Source organism: Heloderma suspectum, chromosome 2, assembly GCF_057233095.1.
Source record: "Heloderma suspectum isolate Gila_16-S chromosome 2, 16-S_ref, whole genome shotgun sequence".
Lineage (NCBI taxonomy): Eukaryota > Metazoa > Chordata > Lepidosauria > Squamata > Helodermatidae > Heloderma > Heloderma suspectum.
In genome coordinates this window covers 287992940-288007068 of record NC_139459.1, presented here as the reverse complement: position 1 = coordinate 288007068, position 14129 = coordinate 287992940, and the positions used below count along the sequence as shown (strand labels likewise).

General features: G+C 47.6%; 1 protein-coding gene across 2 annotated transcripts in view; it reads left to right on the top strand.

Annotated features, from left to right (window-relative positions):
- Window positions 1-5176: 5176 nt before the first annotated feature.
- Window positions 5177-14129, top strand: part of STIMATE (STIM activating enhancer) — a 67539-nt gene continuing 58586 nt past the window's right edge. Inside the window, exon 1 of one of the 2 annotated variants that reach the window (XM_084839784.1) lies at window positions 5177-5557. In XM_084839784.1, the coding sequence (XP_084695910.1) occupies window positions 5347-5557 (211 nt within the window). In that variant the 5' untranslated portion in view covers window positions 5177-5346. The remainder of the gene's footprint in view (window positions 5558-14129) is intronic. The other variant, XM_084839785.1, reaches the window with a different exon arrangement.

Sequence of the window (14129 nt, the reverse complement as noted above, 5' to 3'; positions counted from 1 at the left end):
GAGGCTCTTCAGATCCTCTTCGCTTTCTGCCATTAGGGTGGTATCATCTGCATATCTGAAGTTGTTGATAATTCTCCCAGCAATCTTAATTCCGACCTGTGATTCATCTAACCCGGCGTTTCTCATGATGTACTCTGCATATAAGTTAAATAAGGAGGGCGACAATATGCAGCCTTGTCGTACTCCTTTCCCAATTTTGAACCACTCGGTTGTTCCATGTCTGGTTCTTACTGTTGCTTCTTGACCCTCGTACAGGTTTCTCAGGAGACAGGTAAGGTGGTCTGGTACCCCCATCTCTTTCAGAATTTGTCAGAGTTTGTTGTGATCCACACAATCAAAGGCTTTAGCGTAGTCAATGAAGCAGAAATAGACATTTTCTCTTGCTTTCTCCACGATCCAGCGAAAGTCGGCGATTTGATCTCTAGTTCCTCTGCCTCTTCGAAACCCAGCTTGTACTTCCGGTAGTTCTCGGTTCGCATACTCATTTATTTCTTCAGGAGCTTTCTTCACCATCTCAGTCTTTTTTCTCCTCAGAACCGCCCTTCCTCCTGTAGCCCTTCAGGGTCAAAAACAGGGATTGAACTCTAGATATTTCCCCCTGAGGGCTACATATTGCAAAGGGTTACACCAGGTTTGTCCAGGGTGTCTTACACCATCCAGATCTCTGAATGATTCTGTGCACCCAAACCAGATTTGGATCTAGTATCTGTTAACACCTGCCAAGATTTCAGTGGCCTGGAAATGGCACAATCCTCCATATCACTGAATGAATGTTTGCAGAAAACATGGTATAGGTAGCATTTAAGGGCAAAATTGACTGGTTTTATGTTTCTACAAGGGGCCAAATTACAACATTCATTATCCAAAAATACTTCAGGGCATGGGCGATGTAATGGAGACCACCTGTGCATGGGCCCTGGATCGTCTGAGCTGCCCCAATTGCCATCATCTGCCTTAATACAAGCCTGCTTCTTCCCTCTGAACTCAGTAGCCTTGCAGTTGCTAGGGGCCCTCAGGACTCACTCCCTTAGCAGACTAATAGGGAGTGCAGCATGAAGGCACCAAACTCTTAAAATGGAGGGAAGGCTGCCATCTTTCCTTCCACAGTCCACTCATTATTTTCATTAAGTTCAGAGTCCAAAATTGCCGAACAGTGCCACTGTCACCCAGCTTTGTTGGAGTGTGTCTGACTCTGCAGAGACCTGCCCAGACAAGTGCCCCTGGGCAATTGCTCTTGTACCCTGGGCCACTGTAGGCAGCGAGGCCCTGAAAAGGGGAACAGCAGACGCATTGGCTGATCACAGATCAAATGGCGTGCCAGAAGACTTCTTCCGTCTGTTTGTCCTCCATGATGGCCCAGACCCATTACCTTGGGGGAAAACACAAGTGGGTTTGCTGGCAAAAAGGGGTTGAATGAGCAGCAGTGTCTGAATTTGGGCAAGGTAGTGAATGACTGTATGGTTTGCTGGCTACCTTGAGTATGTTTGGAGCTCCTTGGCTCTGCAGTCATCTTTCTGGAGTGCACCTGCTTTCTGCATGATCCATGTGGCCAGATTCTGATGGGTGCATGGTCCTCCTTGGCATCAGAGGTTTGTACTAGGCTAGAGAAAGCTGAATACGTGTGGGAGGAGGATAGAGGCTTCTTGCTCTTTTGTGTTCAAAAGACACAATGCCTTATGGCACCTTAAAGACTCACACATTTACTGTGGCATAATAAGCTTCATGGACAGAGGTCTACTGAGCAGAAAGTTATTTTGAAAAATGTTGCTTTTCATGTAACTGGAGAAAAATGGCACTTGCTGAAATAAAGGTACAGGAGCCCTGACAATCTTTTGTTACAGCTGGCTTTTTGCCCACATATGCTTCCCCTCCTGCTGCCTCCTGAGATTTCCCCCCCCACATCTCCTGAAATCTAATGCCCTCCTCTCCTCTGTCCATACCTCCCTTTTTACACTTCAGGAGACAGTCCTTTAAAGACACACACACACACACACACACACACACACACACACACCTCTTTTAGACCCTGAGGCAACTGCCTCAGACAGCCAATTTGGGACATCATGAAAAAGCATCAAGTTATTCACTATGTATGTATGTTATGTATGTAGGCATGTATGTTTGTATTTTCACTGTCAGGGAAAGGGAGAGGCGATTGTAGGATTTTTTGCCTCAGGAGGAGCTAAAACCGCTTGACTGGCTTTGAGTACTACTATGCACCTTGACTGGGGTGGGGGTGGGAAGTGCAATTTACTGCTTGCTCTGCCTCATGCAATAAGTTGTCTTTTGGCCAGCTTTTTGGGTGGGAAATAACTGAGATTGTACACAGAATTATGTGGGGTAGGGAAACAACTGGGGGTACAGAGAGATCTGTGGATGGGGAAACATGATCAGTTGTGCAGAGTGGCTGGCAATGGTGGAAGCCCATGAGCTGGCCCAACTCAACACAGGTCAAGTCAGGCCAGCTTGAAAAGTTGGAAAAGTCACGGAAAAGTGAGCTGGAGTCTGAGGTCCCGAGCTGCCAAAAGCTCTGTGAACTTTACTCCCCAGGCCCAGACAGATTCTTCTGACATCCCTAGTTTAAAATGGCTGCTAGCTCCTGCTACACATATAGGGAGGTGATTGGAGCACTACAGTGGGATGATATCATCACTCATTTTACCATTTCATGTATTTCATGCTGTGCTCCTATATCTGCACAGCAAAGACTAGGGTGACTTGAGGAAATTTCAAGATGTACCAATGGGCTCTGATTATTCCTAAGTCCAGTTTGTGGAAGGTTTTACAAAAACAGAACCGCAGATCTACTGCTGAAACCTGATTTTAACCACATTTTGGCAGCAGCTCTAGCCCAGACTTAGACAATCTTCCAGGACAGTGTTAACAGTCATCGAGGTATCAATGCTCTAGTTCCTGACTGAAGATGTGTTCAGAAACTCAGGATGATCAATAGCAGCATATTATATCTATTGGCTTTCCTAACTATATCACTAATGGGCCTTCACCATTAATTGGTTACTTCCTTTTGCATATGTAAGTTTTCCTTGTTGCCACCACCCCATTGTGCAGTCTCCCATCTTCCCTTTGGCCATACCTACTCTGCCAAAAAACAAAATGGGCTACCAACTCTTCCTTTATGGCTAAAGGGGCAATTGTATTTCTATTAAGCAGGGGCCATGAGCCATGAAGAATCATAGGGGGAGGAAGATGGGCATTTTTATGGGCTGTAGACATACTATTCTCTCATTTGTGCTAGATGCCACTTTAGGAATGGTAATAATTTATGCAGGCAGGCAGTAAGCAGCACTGAATGGCAGCACTGGGAATCTTTTCGCTTTGGTGAATATGGTCAAGCTTCCCCGAAATATCTAATGGTAGTGCGGGGGGGGGGGGTGCTTGGCATCCCTTTTTTCTGTAGTTGTTTGAGTGATAGATATTTTCAAGTGCGGCAAACTGTTTTTTAAAAATCTGGAAAGGCTTTTAAGAGCCAGGGTTAAGCAGGGTTGGGGCAATATTAATTCCGATACTACAGGTTTTTTTAGGGTGTTAAAGCATGCAGAGTTCTTGGCATGCGCTGGGCTAAACATCAAAATATTGTTAGGGCGCAATCCTATCCAGATAGGCGGCTGCCTCCGAACTTGGAGGCGACCCCCTATCCAAAGCAGGGCAGGAGAAGCACGGAGGGAATCGTTCCCTCCATGCTCCTCCTGCCCTGCATTGGAGGCATGGAATGGGGAAGGAGGCTGCTGTTCGACACACTGGATGTGTCATGCAGGCATTTCTGCCCTGCCTGCCCTGGAACGCCCCTTTTCGGCTGCTCTGTGCTCCTCTTGCAAGCACAGAGGATGGGGCTGTTCCGTGCTGCCTCAGAGGCAGCGTGGAAGTGGGGGGAGGCCAGTTCCCAGAAAACAAGATATCCTATGGCTGTCTAGCCACTGTCTAGCAGCCATAGGATTGCTCCCTCCAAGGTTTTTCGTTTGTTTGTTCACTTCAATGTAGCGCCATTAACTTAACAGGTCCCTCCCTGCTCCTGGCATTTGCAGCTGAAGCCTGGCTGCATGAGAGCAGAGAGTTCACTGAGGCCGCAACCCTATGCAAATTTACCTGAGAATAAGTGCCATGAAACTCATTGGGTCTTCCTTCTGAGTAGACATGTATATAAGTGCACTGTTAGTGACAAATAAGGATTAAGGGGCAGTGGATGTAAAATAAACAAAATGAAGCCTTTCAATGCAATCCTAAGCATGTCTACGCTGAAGTCGCATAGAGCCGAAAAGAGCTTACGCCTAGACAAGTGGTGCATACAGACGTGCAGCTTTAGGGCGCAATCCTATGCAAGTTTAGACTCCAGCCAGCCGTGCTGGCAGTTATAGGGCTTTTCAGTGCCTAAACATGCATAGGATGTTAGAGGCACCTATTCGACATCGCGAGCCCCGTGCAAGCGTTTATTTTGTAAAGTAGCGCCTACAGCAGACCTCTCAGGCTAGCAGAAATGCATCTTCCCCTTACGCTCATATCGCTACCCAGGCGCGGTAGTTACTGTTAGGGGGCGAGCAGCAGCTTTGCTGCACTCAGCCACCCCTGACGGTGCAATGCTAGACCTGCCTACTCACTGAGTTCCACGGGACAGACTCCCAGCAGCTACGCGAGCCTGGGAACACCGTCTGCAGCCTTGCTCCGCCTAATAATCCTAGGCGGGTTTTCTCAGCGGGAAGTCCTCCTGCATTCCGCGGAGCTCGCTCCATTTCACCGCCTCACAAACTCGCCGGCCGAAGCGAAACTACCGGGGAGGGGGGGAGGAGCTGCCTTGAACGGAGGCGGGGGTCACCACACAAACTGGGAGCACAGGCACGCCCCCCGAGGCAGCCCGCGCCTCGGCAGGGGCGGCGGCTGCCCAGAAGGCGCGGCGGTCGCGCCCTGCACTCCTCCTTCGCGGGAAGCATTAAACCGGCCTTCCCCAGCCGGGGCCCCTCCCGAGGTGTCGGACTACAACTCCCGGTGGGGATGCTGGGAGTTGTAGTCCGACACCTCGGGAGGGGCCCCGGCTGGGGAGGGCTGCGTGAAACAAAGCGCGCAGCCGCTGAAGCGCACAAGCGCCAGACGACGGCCGCGGCCTCCCCGCGCTCCGCCCCCGAGCTGGCTCGCCCTTCCCCGAGGCCCCGCGCTCGGCCAATCCGCGCCGGGTGACGGCGCACGGCGGCAATGACACGCCGCGCGTGAGGACGGGGCGGTCCCTCCCCCCCCCCCCCCCCGCTTGGCTAGGAAGCGCCGCGGAGCAGATGAGCCCTCGCCGCCGCCTCCCCGCCCCTCCGCGCACCTGCGGGCCCGTGGCGCGTCCGGGCCGCCATGGGGGGCTCCCTGGCCCCCAACAGCTCCCTCGCGGCCACCCCGCGGCCGGGCCCCCCGCTGAGCGGCGGGGCTGCTTCCTCCTCCTCGGCGGCGGCGGCGTCTCGGGCCGGGCCGGGCTCCCGAGGCTGCGCGAACGGGGCCCTGATGGACAGCTTCGGCATCTTCCTGCAGGGGCTGCTCGGGGTCGTGGCCTTCAGCCTCCTCATGCGTGAGTTGCGAGCCCGGCGCCCTCCCCGCCCGCGGCAGCCCTGTTGGCCCCCCTCCGCCTCAGGCTCCAGCCCTTTTCATAGCCTCCGCTCCCCTCGGGCGCCCCGGCCTCTCGTCTCCCCGCCTGCCTGCGACCGGCGTGCCGCCTCCTCGGGCTTCCTTCCCGGCAACTTGGTGCGAGTTCTCCCTTCCCCGGCCCGGCTGCAGGAGGGAGCGTGACTCGCCTCTCTGCCCTCTCCATGCCCCGGTAGAGGGGTCGGGGTCTGGCTCTCTCTCTGCCTTTTGTCTCCTCTCTCTGTCCCGAGCAGCCGAGCAACGCCCCAGGAGGCTAAGCCGGGCTTCTCCCGTCTCCATCAGCCCGGGCTGGCTTTGTTCTTCCTCGGCTTCAGAGCCAAGGCCCCTTCTCCACCTCTCTTCCTTTTGCGTAAAGGCTCAGGCACGTTTTCAACCCTGGCGCTCTTATGAAGTAATGAGAGTGTTCGTGGGCGTTTTCTCAATACAATGGCAACAGCTGCCTATTGCACGCGTGCATTTAGGGTGGAGGGTGCCCATATGGATAGGGGTGGGGTTTTCAAAATCTGTTTGTTTTAACTAATGGAGCTTGCCCCAGGCTTTTCAGTTAATGAAATCTTCTCTGCTCTCAAGGATCATGTTAATTTGCCCTCTCTCAGCAGCAGGCTACCTCCTAGCAAGTTTGCTTATTCTGTTCTTTGAGTGGATTTTGAATGCCATGCTTTCTAATTCTGTTAAGAGGTGGCCAACAACTTTCCCCTGTCTACCATATTAAACCCATTGTTGTCATTCTCTCCAGCTGGCACATTGTGCAGAACATGGTGCTCTACCTTTCTTATCTAATCACTTGTCATCTTGCTGCGTAAATAATTCCAGATATCATCATGCTTTACTTCGTTCTGTTTAAGCACTGTGTTAGCTGGAATGGGCTGAGAGTGTATAGGGGGGCGAGAGCTTCTATGCACAGTGGTATTTGTCATTTCTCATTTTATGCTTATGGATTATCAAGTATGAGTTTGGAGAGTATGGTATTCTGTATGTTAGCTGCTTAAAATTTGTGGGAAGTTTCTTTTTAAAGCAGTACAATCTATGAGTGTGTTCTAGCCCTTATTCTGCAAGCATAAATATAACAACTTGTCTTGTGAATTGGCAGACTTCTTGGAGAGATGCTGCAATAGCTGTCTGCTTTCTCACAGTCATGCCACCAGTTATGTGTAGGAAACATATTGATTTGTTTTGAGACTTCAGATGCTTTGAATCTATCCAAGTGGTTCATGTTTACAAGCTAGGGAATGTGTTCTGTTTTTTAAATGGCTTGTACATTGTACCCTATTTCTAGTTCTCCAGGGAAGAGTTACACCATCTGTATTTAATTCTCGGTATGAACAGTTACCTTGGTACACTCTCAATCCCACTGACTCTTTTCAATCTCACAGGTGATAGTAATTTTGCTATCCAAGTGTTACCCTTACTTTCACTGAGATTTGTCTTGTAAGGTGTTGTACTAATCCAGTTTTTTGCATTGTTACTTAAAGACCTGTGTGTTGGATGTTGAACATACGAAGCAATATGATTTAGACAATTGGTTCATCTGCCCCAGTAGTCTTTGACCTATTTCAGGCTTGGGATGCACCTTTAGCCCAAACGTGCATTTGGGGACCACCATCCTGCTTAATTTTTACCATATATTTGTGTGGTGGTTATGCCATGGTTGCAATCCACTTGCTGGCCAGTGATCTCACCTGGTAGTATCTACTCTGACTTCTACAAGACCTCAGGCCTCTTCTCAGTCCTGCTGCCTTAGATCCTTTTACCTGGAGATATTGGGGAGGGGGATGTCACATTTACAGGGGAAGGAGATTGTGCCCACCAGCCACATCCTCTGCACACTGCCTCATATGTCATATCAGTGTGAAGGACTGAGTGTGTACAGATGACAAACTTGATTGTCCCAAGATTCCTCGTGGAGGAGCCCTCACAAATGGAGGCATTTGTTCCAGGCAGCCATTCCTTCTTTCAGGATTTTGTTGTTGTTCAGTCATTAAGTTGTGTCCGGCTCTTCGTGACCTCATGGACCATAGCACGCCAGGCCTTCCTGCCCTCCGCTCTCTCCCAGAGTGTGCTGAAATTCATATGCATTGCATTGGTGATGCTATCTAGCCATCTCATCCTCTGCCATCCCCTTCTCCTTTTGCCTTCAATCTTTCCCAGCATCAGGGTCTTTTCCAGGGAGTTTTCTCTTCGCATTACGTGGCTGAAATATCTGAGCTTCAGTATCTGTCCTTCCAATGAGCAGTCAGGGTTGATTTCCTTTAGGATGGACTGATTTGACCTCCTTGCAGTCCAGGGGACTTGTAAGAGTCTTCTCCAGCACCACAGTTCGAAGGCATCAATTCTTCAGAGCTCAGCCTTCCTTATAGCCCAGCTCTCACAGCCATACGTTGCTACTGGGAAAACCATAGCTTTGACTATACGAACCTTCGTCGGCAAGGTGATGTCTCTGCTTCTTACTATGCTGTCTAGGTTTGCCATAGCTTTCCTCCCAAGGAGCAAGCATCTTTTAATTACATGGCTAGGCTTCAGCTATGCTGCTGAAGCCTAGCTTGTAGGATTTTGAGCATAACCTTGCTGGCATGTGAAATGAGCGCAATTGTACGGTAGTTTGAACACTCTTTGGCATTGCCCTTCTTTGGAATTGGAATGTAAACTGACCTTTTCCAGTCCTGTGGCCACTGTTGAGTGTTCCAAATTTGTTGCCATATTGAGTGCAGCACTTTAACAGCATCATCTTTTAGGATTTTAAATAGCTCAGCTGGAATATTGTCAGGTCCGCTAGCTTTGTTGTTAGTAATGCTTCCTAAGGCCCACTTGACTTAACTCTCTAGGATGTCGGGCTTAAGTTCAGTGACCACACTATCATGGCTATCAGGGACATTAAGCTCTTTCCTATATTGTTCTTCTGTGTATTCTTTCCACCTCTTCTTAATCTCATCTGCTTCTGGTAGGTCCCTGCCTTCTTTGTCCTTTATCATGCCCGTCTTTGCACAGAACGTTCCCTTGAGATCTCCGATTTTCTTGAAAAGATCTCTAGTCTTTCCCATTCTGTTGTTTTCCTCGATGTCTTTGCATTGTTCATTTAAGAAGGCCTTCTTGTCTCTCCTTGCGATTCTCTGGAACTCTGCATTCAGTTGGATATATCTTCCCCTTTCTCCCTTGCTTTTCGCTTCCCTTCTTTCCTCAGTTACTTGTAAAGCCTCATCAGACAGCCACTTTGCTTTCCTGCATTTCTTTTTCTTTGGGATGGATTTTGTTGCTGCTTCCTGAACAGTGTTACGGACCTCTGTCCATAGTTCCTCAGGCACTCTGTCTATCAGGTCTAATCCCTTAAATCTATTCCTCACCTCCACTGTATATTCATAAGGGATATGATTTAGGTCATACCTGAATGGTTTAGTGGTTTTCCCTACGTTCTTCAATTTAAGCCAAAATTTTGCAACAAGAAGCTCATGATCTGAGCCACAGTCAGCTCCAGGTCTTGTTTTGACTGACTGTATAGAGCTTCTCCCTCTTTGGCTGCAAAGGACATAATCAATCTGATTTCGATATTGACCATCTGGGGGTGTCCATGTGTAGAGTCGCCTCTTGTGCTGTTGGAAAAGAGTGTTTGCTATGATCAGCGTGTTCTCTTGGCAAAACTCTTATTAGCCTTTGTCCTGCTTCATTTTGTACACTATGGCCATGCTTGCTTCTTATCCCGATTATTTCTTGACTTCCTACTTTAGCATTCCAGTCCCTTATGATAAAGAGGACATCTTTCTTTGGTGTTAGTTCTAGAAGGTGTTGTAGGTCTTCATAGAACCGATCAACCTCAGCTTCTTCGGCCTCAGTGGTTGGGGCATAGACTTGAATTACTGTGATGTTGAATGGTTTGCCTTGGATTCGTACTGAGATCATTCTATCGTTTTTGAGATTATACCCCAGTACTGCTTTTCCCACCCTTTTATTGACTATGAGTGCTACTCCATTTCTTCTAAGGGATTCTTGCCCACAGTAGTAGATATGATGGTCACCTGAATTAAATTCACCCATGCTTGTCCATTTGAGTTCGCTGATTCCCAAGGTGTCGATGTTCAATCTTGCCATCTCATGTTTGACCACCTCCAGCTTACCTTGATTCATTGATCTTACATTCCAGGTTCCTGAACAATATTGTTCTTTACAGCATCAGATTTTCTTTTCACCACCAGACGTATCCACAGCTGAGTGTGCTTTCGGCTTTGGCCCAGCCGCTTCACTCTTTCTGGCGCTACTTGGAAATACCCTCTGCTCTTCCCCAGTAGTATTTTGGACACCTTCCGACCTGAGGAGCTCATCTTCCGGCGTCATATCTTTTAGCCTTGTGATAGGTTCCATGGGGTTTTCTTGGCAAGAATACTGGAGTGGGTTGCCATTTCCTTCTCCAGTGGACCACATTTTGTCAGAACTCTCCGCCATGACCTGTCCATCTTGGGTGGCCCTGCATGGCATAGTTTATGGCTTCACTGAGTTATTCAAGCCCCTTCGCCACAACAAGGCAGTGATCCATGAAGGGGTCTTTCAGGATACTCCATTCTATTTCCACTCCACAGTCAGCCACTGTTTTGTGGCCACTAAACATATTCTGTCCTCATTGGACTGTTTTGGGGATTTCCTCCCCTTAATTTTTTTTTTCTAAAGAATGTTTTTTTTTTTACTTAAAACCTTGGGGTTTCCCTAAGCTTCTTGAAAATACTTCCTTGTGTATGGATGGTACCATTTTGGCTGTGTGTGTACCAGCACTTGGAGAGTTAGCATCACTGTTGGTATATAAAAGTGGAGCTCTGCAACAAAATGTTGCAGTATGGATGCTTCTGTTCGGGATTCCAACCACTCCATTCTATTTCCTTCTCTCCCCAGTCAGTCAGTGTTCTGTGCCCGCTGACCTCACTCAGTTTTCATTGGGCTGGTGTGTGTGTGTGTGGGGGGGGGGCAGTGAGGGCTCTCCTTCAGGGTTCCAAGTAACTCCCTCATGAGTGGCTGTTGCCGTTTTGGTTGCATAAGCGATGGTACTCAAATAATTGAGTTGGAATTAGAATTTAGGATGAAGATTTCTAACTGCCACAGCTCTATGATGCAAATATTGTTCCTTCTTGAAGTTTTATTAAACTTATGTTTTTGGCTTTAAAAACTAGGAAATGTAACTTATTAAAATTACTCTTTGTAGTATTTTTACTACAAAATTTTAATTAGAAATCAAACTATTCCTGTGATTTCACAACTATAAATAATAGTATAGGTTGACTAATGGAATTTCATGATACAAAGGTTTGTGAACTTAGTAAGTATTTTTTTTAAACAAAAACCTAGTAGGAAGTACTGAAATTCCTTCTACTAATTTACTTGTAGGGGGGATATTCCATATGGCATGAGATATTTTTTTTAAGAGGTTGTTATTTTGAAAGGCTTAAAAAAATTGTTTGAGGACCATGGGCAGTTCTTACAGTGTAAGAATAATTCTTACCTTTATGTAGGACTGTACCACATAAAACAGACAAGTCATGTGGCCTGGTTTATAGAAAAGATTGATCAATATATGTAAGCGTGCACTTTATTTTAGCATGTGTAATACAGGTACACACTAACATCTAGTGCCCTATAAGAAAGAGAAGGTACCAGATTGGGGAAAGCTGCTGTATAGAGTGTGTGTGTGTGGGGGGGGGGGGGTGAATCCCAAGGCAAGTACCCTCCTCAACCCAATCCCCTCTGTGATACTATATTAGTGGCTTAAGTATACCAGTTTCCTCTGTCCCCTGGTCTCCACCTCAACTGATATCCTACTTTTACCTGTAAGCTTAATTTGTAGACTCTCACACTCTGCTCAACTACTGATTCCCTTTTGACCAGGGGTGGGCAACTTGTGGCCTTCCAGGTGTTACACTGCAACTCACATCATCCCTCACCATTAGCTATGCTGGTCACAGCTAATGGGAGTTGTGGCCCTCCAGATGTTGTTGGACTACAAGTTGCCCACCCCTTTATATTTCCTTATGATATTTATATACCACCCAATAACAAGGTTCTCTGGATTGTTTAGAATAACAGTAAAAACATTAAAATACAACTATAACCCATAATACAGTACAATGCAGCATAAAACTCCAGCCCTGCAGAATAAGATCAATCAATAACCAAACTCTCAAGCAACAGCCTCTGTGGGGAGGGTATTCCACAGCTGGGTGCCACCACTGAAAAGACCCTCTCCATACCTGTTGTCAAGAAATCCATTTTCTTGTTAAGATCCAGCTGCCTAGAAGGAAGCTCCATTTCATGAGGAGAGGCCTGTTCGCATGTGGCGTGCATTAAATGTTTTTCTAATCTCCAGGTTTGTCAAGGTCAGGGTGGAACTCTTGCCAAATTAGACTGAACAATGTTAGCTGGGCTGGGGTAAGAGTTTTTCATTGCCCCCCTCCCCTCCTGAAAGACAAGGAAATTTTTCTGCCCAACAGTGATTGGCTATGGAGGCTTTCCTCACATTTGTCAAGAGCCGGGTGGGAGGTATAAAGCAAGGGGGGCTACTGTTGCCATTTGGTCTTCATTCTGATTCTTAAACTTTGTCTGTCTGTGCTAACTGGCTTTTGGGCCTGTGAGCTTTTGGATCCTGAATTGGGCCCTGTCCTATTGGAAGACCCTTCCTTAAAGTACAGGATAGGCTTAACTATTGCTTGGTTATGTTTGCCTGCAGCATTGTTCCAAAGGGTTTATCTGGGTTTTCTCGGTTTTCTCTGATATTTGTACATGTTTTTACCTGTTTCCCTGGCCCCTATGAAAATAAACTTAATTTCTACTTCTAGAGCTGTGTATGCTTTATTCTAGGTAAAGCTCCAGAACTAATTCCAGAGCCTTCTGTTTGGTCTTGCTACTGCTTAGAATTTGGGGCTTGGGGCTTGAAATAGAGTGTTGAACCCTTACTACTATGCCCCAACTGTGTCCTGAAAGGTCTGAGAGTTCCCTGGCTCAGGCTGAAGTGGATGTAAAGGGGTAGTGGCAGTCTACCAGTAATTGTTTGCCCCTGCTTACACTGCAGGGAGTTGGACAACCCCCTACCCTCTGCTCCCTTCATTGTCCTCACTTCCTAAAATGGTAGGAAGGATGGCTTTTTTTAAAGTATCCATCTTGGTCTAGTATTTGAAGCAGGGCAACTTTCTAGCCTTTAAAACACTCTTCCAAGTTATGGCTCAGGTGACCAGGGCCAAAGGAACAGAAGGCAACTGTACATGTAGCAATCATGGAGAAAATTCAACTGGCCTCAATGTTTTGTAAGTCCTTGGACCTCACAGGTGCTTATCTGGCCATTTTAGGAGGCTGTTGATTTGCTCTTGCACGACCAAGGTTCTTCAGGCACCTTAGCCATGCAGCTGCTAAACACACTCCAGTGTCTTTCTCAGTTTTGGAGCTGGGGAGGTGGCAGAGATCACCATGCAACTGCTGGGACAGCCCCCACCCACCTCTGCAGCTTCAAAGCTGGGAGCAGCACCACACTTGCTATGGCCACTGGATTTGTTGAAGCATAGTCTGGCTGTCAGGGCTTTTATCCATGTGAGACAAGCCAGGCTTTAATATCTGTGTTGGGGTCGTAGAATCATAGAATAGTAGGGTTGGAAGGGGCCTAGAAGGCCATTGACCCCCTGCTCAATGCAGGAATCCAAGTCAGAGCATCCCTGACAGATGGCTGTCCAGCCTTGTCTTGAACACTTCCAGTGTGGGAGAGCCCACCACCTCCCTAGGTAATTGGTTCCACTGTCGTATTGCTGTAACAGTCAGAATTTTTTTCCTGATGTTCAGCCGGAATCTGGCTTCCTGTAGCTTGAGCCCATGATTCCATATCCTGCACTCTGGGATGATCGAGAAGAGATCCTGGCCTTCCTGTCTGTGACAACCTTTCAAGTACTTGAAGAGCGCTATCATATCTCCCCTCAGTCTTCTCTTCTCAAGGCTAAACATGCCCAGTTCTTTCGGTCTCTCCTCATAGGGCTTTGTTTCCAGTCCCCTGATCATCTTTGTTGCCCTCCTCTGAACCATCTCCACTTTGCATCCTTCTTAAAGTGTGGTGCCCAGAACTGGACACAGTACTCCAGGTGAGGCCTAACCAGGTCTGAGTAGAGGGGAACTAGTATTTCCCAGGATTTGGAAGCTATGCTTCCATTAATGCAGCCTAAAAGAGCATTTGCCTTTTTTGCAGCCACATCACATTGTTGGCTCATATTCAGCTTGTGATCGACAACAATTCCAAGATCCTTCTCGCTTGTAGTGTTGTTGAGCCACGTATCCCCCATCTTGGAGCTGTGCCTTTGGTTTCTTTTTCCTAGGTGCAGAACTTGGCTATTAAATGTCATTCTGTGGTTTTCTACCCAGCGCTCCAGTCTATCAAGATCACTTTGAATTTTGTTTCTGTCTTCCAAAGTATTAGCTGTCCCACCCAATTTTGTGTCATCTGCAAATTTGATCAGCATTCCCTGCACCACCTCATCCAAGTCATTAATAAA